Below are 18518 nucleotides of genomic sequence, written 5' to 3'. Positions count from 1 at the left end.
CCATACATTGCAAAGTGCTTTGATAATAAGAGGCTTCTGAACCTAAAGTGCTGCTTCACATTCTCTCTTTGCCTTTAATAATTTCCTTTTAGATCAGAGGAGTCTAAATGCCTCTACCCTCAGTGTGAGAATGTCAAGAGAGGGCCTCAAATCAAAAGCAGAGGGCACTGGTTTGGGCCCCTATGCTGGAAGTGCAATATTTGTTCCTTCAAACATCGAGATCCTCCAAAATGACTTCCCAGCCTCAGCAGCTGCCCGTGTCTGAATGGCTCTTTGTTCCACCAGCTGTTTGCAGAGAGTGAGGAGAGTCTCCTCACCTTACTGAGAGAGAATAGACAGAAAGGGAAAGAAGCAGACAGAGCAAACCCGTTTCAGATATTAAAAGTTGTGGGCCTTTCATGGGGACATTCCCTAGCTAGTGTGTGTGGTTGTTGTAACCATTGAAGTTTTAATGCACCTGCTGTGCCACTGTTACCCTTTTTATGATCTGCCTATTTATGATTATGTTTAATGAGGTTGCCTAGGCAAGTAGGCATAATAAATAAGATGCCTATCTTTTTGTAACAGCATTTGTTTTAAGGCAAAATTATTCTGCGTATAGGGGCAACATGTGGTGGGGTGAGGGACCTGTGACTCACCCGTTGCTACACGGGTGGCTGGTTGCTTTGAATGTTAACTGGTAAACTCATCAGCCTTGTTTTGTCTTAGTACTAACATGACAAACCTGTGCCGTTTTTGGTCGGGTTGATGTGAGTGTTATTGGAAGTGTCCTTGAGACAGTAAGATGTTAAGTATTAATTTCTTTTGAAAATCTGCTACTTTCATAACAGCTCAATTTCGCAAGCAAAAAACGATAAAAAAACAAGTGAAAGCAGCATTATGTGAGGCTAACAAGATTAAGTGTTGTAGCACTTTGATTATGTTTAATTCTAAAGAATAAAAATTGCTTTGAGTATCAAGTTTTGACATATTACGAATTTATAGGAATAAACTGTCTGACAATAATAGTTAATTGCTTAACTAGACTTTTGGTTTTAACCCTGATTTTAGATATGTGGTCAATTTCAAGTTAAAAGCTTAAAGATAAAAAATTTAAACAAAGCCAATACGATTGTTTTGGGAAATTATAAACTGTAATATGTTGAATTAACATATTTATTATTTGAAACGTGGGACTTGGCACTTAAAAGAAAACATATAATACGAAGTGTCATTTTTTTAAACTAAAATTATTTTGATCAATTCACAATACACTGTAGCTGTTGAGATTTTAAATGTGTTACGGTGAACACTGTTAATTTTGTCAGAATGGAATTAAAACATCTGATTAGAGACTGACGTAAAGTTTAATAGGCTTTGAGTAGACATAAATGTTTTGAATGCCAGTGTAAATGTGTTTGAAAGGTTTTTTATGTAAAGACTCAATATCTGTCAGTAATGCAGATGCAATGTTTATTATTGGGCCATTTTTGTCAGGTAGTGGAGTAGGGGAAAGTTCATAGTGTTTCATTTAAGCTCTATTAGTGTGGGTTTAGCCCACCCTCTGGTTAACTACAGTTGGCCGTTTCGTCTCCTAAATTCAGTTGGGGTTGTGATGGGAGATGTCTCTATTGTGTTTACAATTTTTATCACTGCATTGTTATCACTGCAGAGTATTTTTTTAAGAACTTCTGAAATCCAATGCAAATCAAAACTATAACTATAAAGCCTACTACACATAAATAATTAAAATATTACTGTGGTACCCATAATATGTTTTGTTAGGTTCCTGCTGATTCCCAAAGCCTGAGGCCATTAAAAGCAAAGGGCACCCAAAAATGAATATTCTGTCCGCATTTATTCACCCTCAGATTGTTTCAAACCTGTATAAATGTCTTTGTTCTGTTGAACACAAATAAATATATTTGGAAGAATGTTAGCAATTTTCTTTTTTGGGAAAAAAAAATTCTGTTCTGTTGAACACAAAATTTTATTTTTTGAAGTATTTAGGAAAACAAACAGTTCTGGGGCACCTTTACCTACTATGGTAGTCAATGATGTATTGTAGTCAAAAATTGCTAACATTCTTCCAAATACCTTTCTCTTTATTCACTAGAACAAAGTAATTTATACAGGTATGAAATTACTTGAGGGTGACTAAATGATGACAGAATATTCATTTTTGGGCGATAAATGACAACCTATTTCTTCTCCTCATTTCTACGCATCATACAAGGCGTAATTAGTTGGTAGAGATTAATAAGTGCCGTCACCTCAACCAGAGTCCTGCTGTCTTATCCCTTCAGAGCATACAAGATGTGACATTAAGACCCTAATACCCTGCTGTTTGGTCACAGACTAAAATCTCTCTCTCTCGCTATCTCTCGCCATCTCTTATACAGACTGTGTGCAGACTAAGAAAGAAGACATCCTTTTGCCTGTTTCTGTACGCCTGTCTTCAGAAAGGGCGCTTTCTTCAAGCCATGTGGTTAACAGCATATATACATCCCTCCACCTTCCTGGCTTTGACCTTCTGCTACTTGGCCTCTGCAGGTAAGAGCTGTTCACACACTAGAGAATGTTTCATAGTTGTTCTGTGGTTCTGCACTTTGAACTGTCATAAGGGAAGCTATATGTATGACCATATGTATGCATGTCTGGATTCGTTTTTTCATATAAAGACTAAACATGTTCTTTGGAGAGATTCTTTGTAGGGTGTGTTCGCGAAAAGTTGCACTCCGTGCTCATTGTCTTGACAGAGTGAGGCAGTGTTGCCTGTTTTGTCAGGCAATCACGATTCGCCCCCTGTGTTCGGAATTTCCCCGGTTCCTCCCAGCATGAGTCTTCTAGATCTGGCTGTCAGAGAGCAGAGGCCGGGGGGATTTGCATTAAGAAAGTGCTGACAGCCTCAATCTCTCAGCCCGAAAGAGCAGCACCGCATGTCAGCTATGCCTCCTCTAACCCGATTCAGGCAGCTCTATCTTTTTGATTGATCAAGGCTTGTTGGCTCAGTCTCTTTAGAAGAGCGATGATTTGTTCCCCTCTGGCACAACAGCCTGACAGATAGTTGCATGCCAAGAGAAAAAGGGGAAAGAAAACAATATGGCAGGAACCAAACAAACATAAAAACCAGGGAAAATCATGAAAGGCATCAAGTCCGGGTTGTCGTGATTTGAGCATTATGATATAAGAGAACTTGTATTTTTCAGCACTCTTTGATTTACTTTGTCTTGTTCTGTCTTAGTAACACATCCCACTGGTCAATCTTATATTTTCGATTTCTCAGTCAATTAAACCAAATGCCCTTATTCCAGTTTAAAACCCAGATAGAATTCCATGGGGCACAGGTTTAGATTTGGAAATAGCAATATATGTAGACTACCAATCCCAAAATGTTTGCGTCACGTACTCATTCTGCAGTAATATTTCTTTTCACATTTTAGAATACTCATCAAACTGTGGAATAACACAAATAACTATGGGAATAAAACAAATTAATAAATGAGCATGGTTATATTTTGTCAGGCAGTTCATAATAAATGAACCAGCCAATAAATGAACAAATAACGAGTGATAAATGTCATGAATTATGTGACTGTTCCTTTTTTTGGCCATGTGAGGTCCTCATAGTTTCCTTGTCACATGTTCTCGTTATTGATTTGTTTGTTTCACCTGAACCTTGTTTAAGCTGCTTATTTAATACCCCTGTCATTTTGAGTTCCTTGCTCAGTCTTGAGTTGACACTGGTGAAGTCAAGGTGACTAAACCTGTCCGTGAGTAGTGGCAGAGTATTTGCCCTGTGTTTGATGCGGATTACTTTAGTTTTTGCCTGTTCCTTGCTGGATACTCTGCATTTTGGGTCTAAACACACCACCTTGTGGCACCTAGGTAATGCTTTTGCCTGCTACATGGGAGACCCGGGTTCTAATCTCAGTTGGACATAACAATAAATGTTAGAATTATTTGAGAAATAAGATGTGTCTAAATAAGCAGAGGGCAATGTAGGTCATTTAAATATTTCTATACAGTAAACAACAACACCTCCTTCTTCTTCACACACAAAAAAAAGATGTTTGTCTTTTGATTTTGTCTTCTTGGTCAGAACATATTTCTTTGGAAACATATTTCTCTGAACATCTCAACTGTCAATTTCTAAATCAATCACCAGCTTTCCTCATTCCAGTCAATTGAATGTAACCACACTCACTATTCTTTCTCTTCTGAAATTTGTCACTATATGAAAGTAATGTAAATCACAAACTCAGATTTGTGCAGATTTTGAAAAAAGTGCCATTAGCCATAGTGTCTGTTTTCAATATTTGTTTTGTTGTAGAACTCAAACAGCTCAGAGAATTTGTGGCATCAAAGTGTTTTCTGCCCTTAGCACTTTCGACTTTTTTTCGACTTTCGACTTTTAGATCCCTGTCAGTCAACATGCAGCTATAGTCATCAGATTATAGATAGATGTGTGATATATAAACATCTCTGTGAGACCGAGGTTGCCACCAGAAAGGATTATCCTCACTTAACGCCGGGGAGTTATGTATGATGCATGATTAAAGAGGAAAAATATCTGTGTGAACTTCCCAGATCTGTTTCTCACTGTAATTTAATGGACAGGATGAAGCGAGCCAAGATAGGAGATCATATTCTATGTGTAGTTAACACTCATATGTCAGTATGACTTGTGTGTAATTGCTTAGTAATAGGCTGCAAGGAAGTCACAAAAGACCAAGTTGTAATCAAGTAACTTTTTTTCTTTTTCTTCCTCGCAGAATCTTGTGGAATCAGTCACATCTGCTCTTTAAACTTGTTAGGAAAGACTTTGGAAAATATTGAAATTTGCATCTGATGAGTCTTGTCGGATCCTAATGTTATGACTTTCTTGAGTTCAAGAAACAACCTAAATAGGTGTCTTAAATAAGGTGCCTGTTTTCTGACTCTATTTCTCACTGTTCACTCCTTCAGTTGTTTTCTTTTTTCTACCTCAGAGTTGCCTTTTTGTTTTCTCATCTTGCTATGCTTTAAATTCTTAGTACAGTCTGTTATTATGGAATGGCAGGGCTTTTAGAAGCCCTCAGGTTTCACTGGTGAAGCGGAGAGTATCATGCCAGATATTAATTTGTAGCTCTTGCCAAAAACAGCTCTTGCAGGATGCTGGTAATGCTAAGGGCCGAGTGTGCAGCTTGTGAGGCCGCTGCAGGAACACACGTCTGCGCGTGTACCAAGGCGCAGGGTCTAACTTTTCACCTCATCACTCTATAACTTTTACCCTTGACAGTTCCTCTTAGCCCCTAAGATGCATACAGAGAGTTCTTCCATTCTGTCACGTCACGTGCCATGACATGAATTAGTGCTGAAAGGCGAGTGACAGAAATACATCTGCAGTTATATTCGGCTACATAACAGACTTCAATAATCAGTCCTTCATCATAATTTAAAAGAAATGAACGTTCTGTTTTATACGATTATCTGAATAAACTATATAATTTGCTCAACAGTAAGGATGGCCTGGTGGGAGAGATTCTGACCTTGTGGTTAAGCTGTCACTACTGTACTGGGATCTTTTAAACCTTAAAATCCCTGTCATCTTTGGCTAATATAGACAAGGCTTTGTTGGAGTTTTAAAATGACTTGTGGCAATCTTACATCAAGCACCAAATGAATCAATAATTATATGCACTAGATTTCAAGCAAAAGTAGGTTTATATATAGTATATATAGGGTGAATTCAGGTGGATTGGGACACTTTGTGACACTCATATCAATGGCAAAAATTGCCCCAATTATCCTGAATTCACCCTATATTTTTTAAAGAAATTGTTTTAAATGCCATATAAAAATAGTTTGAAGAATAAAGAACAAGTGAAAAATAAGAAAATAAGTAAAAAGCCTTTGTGAATAATCAGCGTAAAGTTTTGCAATAGACATTCCTGTTTGTTTGCTCTGACAAACGGCTCCAAACAACATTTTATTTTCGAAATCTCATTGAAAACAATTCCTTCTCTTTTTCACTCTCAACAGTCAGGCACAAAATCAGACAGACTGTGGCTCTTCGAATCTTAAAGAGAAATGATCTATGTGCTGTTTTATGGTTTGTGTGACTGGCTGTGTCTGAATGTGCATACGTCTGTGTATGCCTGTGAGGGCTGCCAAATTGCATTGCGCAACCACTGCAATCTGAACCACAGCGCTGTGGAGGCAACGCGATCCAAACCGCCACACTCCACATGCTGATCCAAACTGAAGAGAAAGTGCGACACAGAGAGAGAGAGAGAGAGAGAGAGAGAGAGAGAGAGAGAGAGAGAGAGAGAGAGAGAGAGAGAAAGAGAAAGAGAGAGATCTCCTTCCTAAACCAGATGTTGCTGGATGATTTAAGTGCTAGTAATCAGACTCCTTTGCTGCTCTTGTGCTGGCGTGAATCAGAGGTGTAGAGATGTGTACATAGCAACAGCAACCCAGCATTGGCTTAATTACAGGTTACTGCAACCTACACCACGGCGAGTCAATTCAATACTCTTTCCTGTTTTTCTCTATCTCTATTACCCTCCCCACCACAACTGCTATGCCAGTAACTGAGTGTGTAGACGTCCCCAGCCAGAACCCTAATGGAGAACAGCTGGGGTGACCCTGCATTTTCCATTGTGTTTCATAGTGTGCAGGAAAAAAGAAACGGAAAAAAATTACGCTCCACAAGATTTTGGAGAAGGCTAAGGAGCGTGCGGTGATTTCATTGAAAAGTTGAAAAATTGCTACAGTTAACTCCTTTTCATTTGGCTGTGTGAAGAACATCTTGCTAAAACTGCTTCTCTGATGTCAAAAATAACTTTGCATCATTTACTATGTTAGGCAGGAGTGTACTGCATTATAAAGTTTGCTATGGCAACAACTTTGCATGAATGTTAAACCTTAACTTTTGTTTGACACTTAATCCATTTGATTCCATCCACCACATAATATTGTTTACTAAACTTTAGGGCTCTCTCGTTTAGATGTTGAAGGGTGTGAAGAACACACTAACCATGAATGAAACTTGAAATATGTATATGGATAGTTGACAAATAAACCATAATATGTCCTATGGTGTGACAGCATACATTTAGAAAAAAATAGCAATGAAGAGAAGTCTATCTTATGCTATGTTTGTCACGCTATGGGAAACATGTATGGTATATTTTTCAACTACCAATTTGTATTTTATATATATTATATATTTGTATGAGCAAACTCTACATGTTGAGGTAATGTATTTGGAATGCCAAATTCAGCAGAACATGAGTATACATATGTGGTTTTGATTACACAACTTTTTGAGAACACACTAATCCAATATAAAATTTGGAGATAATTTGGAGCATAACACACACATTGACAGATAAGCCTGTTCTCCTTGGCAGCACACAGCGTAGATCTGCCTAAACAAATGACTCACAGAGCCGTGGGGATATTCCTGTGCCAATATATGTAAGAACAAGGGCATTTTCTCATTTGTGGTACTCATGGGTTTCATCAGAGCTATGTCAACCCTATTGCTCCATATAATAAATTAATATCTGTTATTTTTTATATTTTAATTAAGTTCGTTTTTAAGCCTCAGAATGTCTGAAGCAGATTTTTTTTATATAAATTATCTTCTTTTAGATCACAGTCCATGCACTAACAGTCTTCAATGCATGGTGAAATGTAGTGATTTGGAGGTGTACTCTCACGTGCTTGTTTGAGGTCCTTGGAAGGTTTGGAGCAAAAAAGGAAATGTGAGGATATGGCTGCTCTGACCGCTGACAAAGAGAAACATGACGTGACGTCTTTGTTTATCTGAGTAGAGTCCTAGTGGAGAAGCTGCCAAAGTGGGGTGAAGAATCACTGTCCAAATTGCCACAGGCATCAAAGTGTTTACTCGTCCCTGTTTATGTGTTCTGGACAAAAGTGGTCTCAAGTTCATTCAGGTGCTATTACTTTGAAAAACAACTCGTATTCATAAAAAAAGCCCTTTCGTTTTTAGAAAAGAGAAATCCGCTACAGAACCAAAAATATTTGATAGACATCATCAGAAAACAAACAAACAAAACCTTGCATATCTTCTAAAAAAAAAAGGAATGTTCCCTTTTGTGAACCCCTTTGTTGAGGAGTCAGTCGAGAAGTTGTGCTGTTCTAATGCTGACAATGCAATGAGGTCAGAGGAATGTTTAGTTTGCCATTATAGTAAGAAGAACTTCTGGGAACAGGCTGTACAAGGATCATTGAAAAGTGCTCTTCCCTGCTTCAATGGATGCCAGACTTTTTCAACCAATCACATGTCATCCCGTCCCATCCGTATCCAGCGGTTTCACAATGCTTTACAGTAGAATTCCCTAAATTGACTACAACAGTTGGTGGCCACTTCAAGCATCAGGACTGTATGTTAACTTTTTTGCACAAAGCACTGGTGCTACAGAGGTTTTCTAAAAAAAGTAGTGTACACTCAGTTGTGCTCTGTCTTACAAAATAATGACATACATGAAAAATTTCAGACAGGCTTTAGACCGCATCATAGTACTGAAACTGCACTAGTTAAAATGACAAACGACCTGCTTATAGCATCAGATAAAGGTAACATCTCACCCCAGTCCTGCTTGACCTAAGTGCTGCGTTCAAAACTGTAGACCATAACATACTTTTAGATCGCTTACACAATTATAACGGTATTCAGGGACAGGCACTACAAAGGTCCAGATCTTACTTGCATGTATCAGACATATATCAAGTTGTCCATTTAAATGGGGAATCGTCAAATCTAGCGCAAGTAAATTATGGATTACCTCAGGGATTGGATTTAGGACCCTTGCTATTCTCCATATACATGCTGCCCCTTGGCAATATTATTCGAAAACATGGAATTAGCTTATAACTTAAAAAACTTTCAGAAAACATTAAAACTTTCAAAATACATTAAGACTTGCAAAATACATGAAAACTTGCAAAATACATGAAAACTTGCAAAATACATTAATCAATGGCGCACCGCAATTTTAATGTCACAACCAAAGAAGCGCAACTACAAACACTTCACACAAACACACAGCTCTTTGTCAATACACCTGCCAAATTGTATCGCACACGTGCTATACTGGCTCATTTATTCTAAGCACAGACTGATTTTTTTCATATATATAGAAATGCTTTTCTTGACCTGGTAGACCCTAATGATAATATTTAGTATTTATGATGTTTTTGTGGATTTGTGCAAGAGTACCATTTAACATCAATGTCCAGAGGACATAATTCACATCAGTGACACTGCATGAGATATCACACACAGATCAATGCATGCACGCTGTAACTGTATGTCTGGATTTTTTATTTTGCTGGCTGTGCTCACCTGTCACATGTATGCTGATGTATTACTGTACATACATTCCTGTGTTGATTTCTTTATGTGCATATGTTCCAGAAGTAAAGGGGACCTGTATGTAATGGCAGGGCGAACATTAAAGCTGGTCATGCACACTCATGTATGGAGCAGATGTCTGCTTGTCTGTTATGCATCTTCTTTTCTTTGTATCTTTTCCTTCTACTATCCTGTGGGAAATGGTCATGTCATCCTTAACTTCAAAGGCTGTTGATTTATATAAGCCCTAAGAGTTATAGTTAGAGGGAGAGATGAAGAGAAAGAGAGAGACAGAGAATAGCCTGTGCCTCCTCACAAACCTTCATAGTTTGTGCTGTCTCTCTAGACTAGTAACGACCATCATGAATTTTCCTCTGACGCTGTCCTCCTGCCTGAGAAATTAAAGATGTGTCCCCAATCAAAATGCTCTTAAAGCAGCGGTAGCATGCTATGTTCTGCATTCTGACTTTTTTACACTGTTAAACGTACTGGCTTCTCAAGCTTAACATGGTCAACATGGAAAACTAGTTGAACAAATGACGTAGTATTTCTGTGCTCGATTCACTTCGCCAGGGTTCATACAGGTGACCGTCTCAATAAGGAGGTTCAACCAACTCTAGGTTAAACCGTGAACTTGGAGTTGGTTTACTTAGAAATTAGAAACTTTTAGCTTTTGGTTTCAGAACAGCTGATTTGAGTTAGTTCAATTTACTCTGGGTAGGCTTACCCTGGGTTGAGCGTGTGCACCACGACTAAAAAAGCCATTATCAATGGAGCTGCGATATTACGATTCACCATGGAACGGCACCAAAAAAAACATGGCGGCAGAAACACTTTCCGTCCTGCATACAGTTGATTTACTGATGTGCTGAAAATGACTTAAATTTAAATTATAAATAGATAAATGTTCCAATAAACAAACCAATTAATCATTAGATGAATGAAACACCAGAAATAAGACAGAAATAATAAAACTAATCTTATGTTTTCACTCGGGATAAGTGCTCTAGTTATACGACTGAGAGGACATGGTGTATAGGACACCTGTAGGGCGTAATCCCGTTCAGATTGCTGCGAATGTTCGGTGCGAATTCTCAAAGTTAACTGTTTTTTACCTTTATTGCTTCATTTCTGCATGTATGTATGTCTGTATTTATTAATTACTTTGTTCATTGTTATTTGTGTGATCTAAGATATGATAAAGCTAAGCATTTAATGCTTGCATTGTACAGCACGTTGGAGGGCAGAACTAGCTACAGCAAATAGCAAAGCTGTTAAAGGCGTATGATCATCTTGCCTGTGGCTCCCAGGGGATTGCACATAGCCAGAAACAAAAGTATAATAAAATGCAATGTAAGTCGCTTTGGATAAAAGCGTCTGCCAAAATGCATAAATGTAAAATGACATGACGGTAAGATAGCAGTTAGGAGTAAATTAGAAGTTTTTTTAGTTGAGGGTGAGTTAAACATGGGGACATTTTGTTTCTTGGCTGAAATATCCCTTTAAGGAAACATTTACATTTACGCATTTGGCAGACCCTTTTATCCAAAGCGACTTACTTATACTATACATTTGTTTCTAAGTATGTGCAATCCCCTGGGATCAAACCCAATACCTGGGCATTGCTAGTGCCATGAGCTAGGGCTCATAATCACTGAGCAACAGGAAAGCTACATTAGGTTCCTTGTCTGTTTATGATGTTTATTTTTTGGCTCATTAGACATAGTATATTTTAAGACACAGACATTGTGATACCTTGATCAGTCTTATTTTACAGATATTAGTTTTTCTCCTTACCATAGAAGAAGATAGGGACATAAGTGATGTAATTGTTTAAAGACAACCAATGAATTGGTAACAGAACATTTGGATTACCTCCTAGTACCACCTTCTGTCATGATTTAATACATTTAATTTTTACTTTCCCTTATCTTCTGTGATTCCATTTTCATTTAAAACCAGATGAACTGAACTGCCTCTGTTTCCCAGGAAAGAGTGCATTGGCTTACTGTGTTTGTTGCCTCAGGCTCGACTTTAAGTTAAAGTGGGATAAGCAGTACAGGTCTAGCGAATACAGATATAATAAAACATGAGCAGAGAGAATATTGCGTTCATTAAAAGAAGCAACCCAATGCCTGGGAATTTTACAGGGCATGGAAGGCAAAGAGTTCAGAGGATTTGCCTAATCCCTCATTCTATATACTGTAAGTACTGTTTCCATATGATTTGATCATATGATTATGATGCGAGACCGGTGCACGCACAGTTGACGCTCGATATCACTCACGTGAAAGTTGCTAACTGAACAGCTCTGTTCTGCAGAAGAAAGAAAGTAATACAGGTTTGAAATGCCAAGAGGGTGAGGTAATGATGACATCATTTTTATTTTTGTAAATTACTTATTATATGAATCATTTTAAGTTATTTCAGCTAAGTCAAAAGCTGCACAAACGAGGTTTTGCTTCTAAATGTTTTTTGAAATTCAAATAAAATTCAGTGAACTTTGTGATTGTTGTATTTGCGTCACAATAGCAGCTGGACGTGACAAACGCTGCCAATGTGAAAGAACCTAATGCTAATATCGACATATCAGATGTTTCACACTCACTAAAGCTATAAAAAGCAGCTGTAGCTGCCACACGGTGCAGATGCGTTTTGAGAGTTATAGTTTTTGTTCTGTTTGTCTTATTGGAAAGACGATGCAGCTATTGATGGGATTTCGTGCACCTAAATCAGTTGCAAACGGTCTGACTGTCAAGGCGTGTTTTCCCATCCAAGCTTCATCAGGTTTGTCCTTGCTTCATGCCAAGTGATTCTGGAGGTGAGAAATCCTCCGCAGAGTACTCAGAACAGCTGTAACTGCTACTTTCAGAATAACAATCCATCTCACCAGTGAGGGCACATATTGCAGGTGTGCAAAATAGCTGCCTTGCTTGCACTTTATGTACTGTACTCCCCCTTTTCATCTTATCCCTCTCCCTACCTCTCCAGTCTCCATGACTTTGAACCTCCCCCTTTTTAAACCTTAATATCTGAGGTGTGATGAATCGTATAGCTAAATGACACTTTTAGGGTTCAGGGTTGTTGCCAATCAAAAACATGGTGGTGTTTTCTGACTTAAGTTAGAGGGTTGGTTTGCTTTTGTTCAGAAATGTGACATCACATTTCAGTTTTGGATTGACAATAATTCCTATGCCAAACTTAGGTGCTTTTGACCAAGATTGTCTAAGAATTAAGTATTTTTATTGGAAATTATTTCAGTCGGAGAATTCACCTTATTTTTGAACACGGAAGTAAATTATGTGACTTTTCCGTTTTACAGCCGGTGGAAAACAATGGAAGTGAAGTCGGGGGAGGATGCTCAAAACACCATTAAAACAGGTCTGGTGAATATTTTTCACACCTGCAATGTATTACACAATGGGAGGATGAAGTAGCCTGATATATATAACATCAAGATATATTCAATTATTTCGTAGAAATATGGTTCAGGTGCAGGAACTCTTCAGAAATCACACTTTCTCTTACTCGGCAAGTACTCTGAATGTTTTCTGTGTTGTGCAATGTTGGAGCTCGCTCACGTGGTTCCACACAAAATACCAGAAAGTAATCCATCTCCGCTTCTCACTGCATGAGCTCAGCGGAGCGGCACACACGTGCAAATGCTTTTGTTAATGCACGCACACACTAACTCTCCATTTTGTTCAAACACACAAACTTTCGTGCTGATTCTTTAACTTGCTCTTGCATCTTCTCATTTGGTCAGAACAGTGTGGGAAGCTTGTTATCACCCACAAGCTGTCACCCATGTCATTTAATTGGCAAGTGTAAGGTATGGACTAGCCCGTGAATTTGTGATGGGATGTATCTTTTTGCAAGTAAGCAAGAAAATAACGATGGTGCAGATAGAAGTGATTTTACTGTAAATGGTTGGGGAGCTGTGTGCGTGTCAGAAATGTGTGGTGTAGACCCAGTTACAGTTGTAGATATGTCATTCAGCATCAATGAAACAGGTGCATGTGGGCGGCAGTATATGCACTAGAGGCTTAGTCGCTTGTACTCTTGAAGGTAGTCATGATCTCTTTTTTGCTCTATTGTATGTACACAATTTATCTGGTTGCATGCTTTAGTGAGATGTACAGATTTTTAGCTTTGTCTACTTGTCAAAATGTTTTGATCCCAATGAAATGAAAATATCCTCACTAAAATTGCATTGGGAAATTGTTTTCACAATAGTTTTAAAAAGCATTTGCTTGCAAAACACTTACATAAACATATTCCTCAGTTTTGGATGCTCTGGGGCCTGTGCCATGAAGCTGGTTTCGGTGGCTAGCCAGCTATGTTTCAGTTTAGTTTGTGCCAACCTTGGGTTTTAGGTACCATGAGAGTAGCTCGGCTTTCTTCGGTGTTCGTCGCCATGGTATCTTACGCTGCACGGCTAACCTGCTCCGGGGCAGGCTATGTTCTGGATTCGAGATCTCAGACTGAAGTTTGACCAATCAGCTGTGAGCAAAGAAACATATAGGTGACGTAACTGACTCACAGTGCGTGTTAGAATGGCTAGTTATTTTTTATACGGTTTAGTCAAATAAAAATACTAATATAAAAATATATATTACAAATATAAAATCAAATATTGTTTACTATATAGGTAAAATCTGATTTTACATATTTGCTGGCTTTCCCTTGCACTCACATGAAATTCAATTTACTTATATTCCACTTTTATTGTATCACATGTATTTGCATTGCATTTTTTACATTCTTGTCTGTGGTGCAGAACATCTAGGAACACTTTCAGTTTCACTGTATTAGGACATTTTTCTTTGTCCTGAACAGTAGTTTTTATTAAGGCTTTAATGAAATGACTGACCCTGGTTAATGGCGCAAAGACTAGTCTATTAAAGGTAGAGTCTTATGCATTCTGTTGTAAAAGCAGGCCGTTTTATTAAGTGTAATTCTTATATTTTCTTCCGCTTCTCTGTGTTGCAGAACACACCGCTATTTTATAATTCTGAGCTCCGTCTTCTTTCTGCAAAAAAAACCTAGTTTTTATCATATCAGACTAAAAGGAGACCAACATGCAACCAGTCCGCGTTATTTTTTGGGCAACTTGTTTGACATGAACCATCAGTACACGGTGCATTTATTGATTTTAAACACGTAAGATGTCAGAGTTTACAATGCAGAAGCGGTGCGTGTCATTTTCCTGTGAAATTAGCAGTTTGCAGCTTTAACAAATTTGTACAGAAGTTCTGAAATATATGAGAATGAACTTTATTTGCACGCGACTCCTCTCATGTGTACTCGGAAGGGAAATGATGAAGCAGATGTAAGGTTAACTTTCTTGCTTCTGGTGTCTGAATGGATGTTTTTTGTCCACGCGCAGGTTAACATTGCAATATGCGGGAGCTTCAATGAACATTTGTTGTAATATTTCTGTACCCATGGCTTACATAAAAAAGTTGCCCGCAAGGACACGGACCCCTTGTAGTTCCACCGAGGACCCCGCAGATCCTGTTTGCCCTACAGCACTACAGTAAATATGTGAACTATATAGTATTTTAACTTGCGCAGAAGACAGACACACACACCGATTTAAAGTATGCAAATGGTGGAGAGGAACCCAAAGCTCCATTGGATAAAAATAAAACCTCAGGAGAACCCAGGCCCAACCAGGGGATTCCAGTTCCCCTCTGGCAAAAGCTGCAGCCTCTGCACAAGCTCGACAGTGCTTGTACAACAAGGCTAAATCAAAATAAATAAAGGTCAATTATAGATTTAAGATTATCATTAATAATCTAATAATCTAATCTCTTGTCAGGTCGCCGCTTCCCTCTCTCCGCTCTACCATCAGGTCTGGGCATGAACTACATCCTGCCCGCTGTGGTAACCTTGGAACAATGAGACAAGACTGGCTGAGAGTAGAGTACTGTTCTGCACTCTTTGATGCAACAAGTACATCAGTTGTTATTGGAAGTGTTCCTGGTTGATCTAACTAATGCAGCCTGGAGGATTTATATTATGGCAATGTAGTGTATATAAGATTAAAAAGGTGCGTCTTTAGTCTAAGATTTAAACTGACAGAGTGTATCTGCCTCCCGGACAGTGCAAGGAAGACTGTTCCAAAGTTTAGACGCTAGATAGGAAAAGGATCTCCCACCTGCAAATTCTAGGTATTACCAGCTGATCGGACACCTATGAGCGTAGAGCATGTGATGGACTTTAATACAAGAGAAGTTCACTCAAGTAGTGAGGAGCTAAACCATGTAGGGCTTTATAGGTAATTAGCAAGATTTTAAAGTTAATGCGATGCTTTGTAGGGAGCTAGTGCAAGGTTGACAGAACCGGGCTTATATGCTCATACTTTTTTTTTTTTTTTCATCCAGTTTTTTATATCAACTATGCATTTCTTTATTCGATGGAACGGCTGTATTTTATGAGGCTTCTAGGAAATATAATGTTGTGTATCATCAGCATAACAGTGAAAGCTAACTTTGTGTCACTTTATTATCTCGTAGAGGTAGCATGTATAATACGAAGAGCAAAGGCCCTAAGACTGAGCCCTGTAGGACACCGTACTGACACCTCATTGTTTATTGCTACATATTGAAAACGGTCGGCTGAATAAGATTTAAACCATTCCAAAGCTATTCCCTTAATGCCGACGTAATATTCAAGTCTATGTAGGAGTGTGCTGTGGTCAAAGGTGTCAAATGCAATACTAAGGTCTAGATGCACCAATAAGGAGATACAACATCGATCAGAGTCAGACGCTAAACGCATTTGTAACTCTGATCAAAGCATACGTCTTGCGCTTCCTTCTCACAGAGACTTTTCTATATCACATATGTGAGATAAGCACACATGACGCGATGGTGCAGAGTAGGTAGTGTCTTGACCACTCAACAAATTGAATTAATAGAGCATCATATCGTAAAATATCCCATCTTTCAACAATGCGCATTGTAACATTTTTGCATTGCAAAATATCGTACTACGAAGGATCGGTACACCCCTAAGACACGTGAGTGATAACGAGCGTCAGCTGTGCGTGCACCGGTCTCGCATCTCTCAAGGAGGAGCTCCGGAAGCATAATAGATGAGCGACACTAGTTTATGAAGAGAGAGGACCAGGCCTGGACTTTATGTTTTGTTTTATTGTGTTTGTATGGTATTTAAAGTTTGTTTTATTGTTTGTTCATTTAATTAAAGATTGTTTTACGTTCGCCGGTTCTGCCTCCTTCCTTCCTCTTATTGAATCTTGTTGCGTTGTTGCCGAAACCCGGGAGGAAGGAGAGACACGTTGGCGGAGTGCCCTCGCTGCTGAGGTCGAGCGCAGTGCTGAGGAAGAGAAATAGAATGTAAGAAGAAATTGAATATTGAATTAGGAAAAGTAGAATGTAAGACTTGTGTTTTACATTGTTAATTGATTGGAGCTAGAAAAGTGGGCATTTCATTCAGAAATAGAGATTGCAGAAAACTGACAGTTACATGGGTGAGTGAGGTTAACAGATGTTTTGCCCAAGCTGTCAAACTGACATCATCAAAGAGGGACCTATGTTCGAGGGAAGGTCAATTTTTAGATTTGTATAAAAATCATTTTTTGGTGGATTGTTCAGCTCAAAGCTAGTAATGTGCGCTAATAAATTAACTGTATTTCTTAATTTTATGGAGACTTTAATTGTATACCACATGCCCTGATTTCAAGTCAATTTTTTGTTTAACAATTTTACAACAAATGATCAGCTTTCTTCTACCTGAAGTACTTTGTCTGTGGGTTCAGTTAAATAAAGAAACAACATTGCTGCCCAATAGGAGCTGTAATCTTTTGGCTGTTTTCCAGGCTTTGGCTGGCTTGGGCTTGTTATTCCTCTGTTCACTTTGGAAGGAAAAAGTGAGTTTGAGTGATCTCAGACATTGGTTAGGGAAGGAGGCGTGATGCCGTCATTTAGAGAGGCAACAATGTCTGCTCCATTGGGAGGAAGAGATGGCTGTGAAGGAGGAAAACTAAATCACACATGTACCTGTTACGGCCCATAACCAGTTTGGCTAATTCAACCAAAACTATTAAATAGAAAGGAAAATAGGCCGAACATATGAAAAACACCACTCCAGATTGAGTTCTAAATCACCTCCAGTTTTAATTGATAAACGTGAAATTCAACAGACAAATATAACAATTCAAAAGGTTTATCCAACGAATTAATAAACAAAAGAATAACAGTTCACGGGTAGGAAACTAAGAAAACAGATTCCCTAACTACACCTGTTCTCTGGGAAAAAGATCTTACCTACCTCCCGAATAAAGTATTAAACAGGTGAGTCTTCCGGGCAACTGCTTACCTCGCTCCATACTAAATAAATAAAGATGTGAACTAAACAAAGAAAAACCTTACCCGTTACTGCTAATTTACAACAAAAACAACCTTATCAAAATTCGAATAGAACCAAAACAATAACTAATCCAAGGCGGCGCTGGGAGAACGCCCGAGAGCAATGGAAGGGAGAAACCGAGAGACCGAGAGCGCAATTACGGAGTAGCAGCCCTTTTAAATCCGGAATCCCGATGACGCAATTAGCTCCCATCCCGTGCGGCTTTCCCGCAGCTCCTCCTAGGAACAAAAAAACAAACATGTCACAGACTCGTAACACCCTCACCCTTAAGTGAACAAATTGTAGAAAAGTTCTCTTTTTCCTTCAAAGAAAAGAAAACAATTTGTTCCCATTAGACACGGGATAAAGCATCAGCAACGACATTATCTTTACCACGAATATGCCAAATGTCCAATTCAAAGGTCTGTAAAAACAGACTCCAACGCATCAAACGTTGATTATTATTCTTCATTCGGTTCAGAAAGACTAAGGGGTTATGATCTGTGTAGACAATCAATGGATATGAAACAGAACCAACATAAACGTCAAAATGTTGGAGAGCAAGGACGAGAGCGAGTGCCTCCTTCTCAATAGTGGAGTAATGTTGCTGATGTTTATTAATTTTTTTTGAAAAAAAACAAACGGGATGCTCAACACCAATTTGGTCTCGCTGGAGAAGTACAGCTCCCGCACCTGTGTCACTTGCATCCACAGCAAGAAAGAATGGAGATGAAAAATCAGGGGCGGATAATACCGGAGAGTTACTCAAAACCGCTTTGATCTTTTCAAAGCTCAC

The 18518-nt window shown here is 38.6% G+C and overlaps 1 protein-coding gene across 1 annotated transcript in view; it reads left to right on the top strand.

The window, feature by feature from the left end:
• The window catches only part of tgfbr3 (transforming growth factor, beta receptor III), an 81368-nt gene that overhangs the window by 4002 nt on the left and 58848 nt on the right, over positions 1 to 18518 (top strand). The window contains exon 2 of the mRNA XM_079461328.1: positions 2382 to 2532. Within this exon, the coding sequence (XP_079317454.1) occupies positions 2463 to 2532 (70 nt within the window). The 5' untranslated portion in view covers positions 2382 to 2462. The remainder of the gene's footprint in view (positions 1 to 2381; positions 2533 to 18518) is intronic.

This window comes from Barbatula barbatula, assembly GCF_947034865.1.
Source record: "Barbatula barbatula genome assembly, chromosome: 7".
Classification (NCBI taxonomy): Eukaryota; Metazoa; Chordata; class Actinopteri; order Cypriniformes; family Nemacheilidae; genus Barbatula; species Barbatula barbatula.
This window is presented reverse-complemented; position numbering and strand designations above follow the sequence as displayed.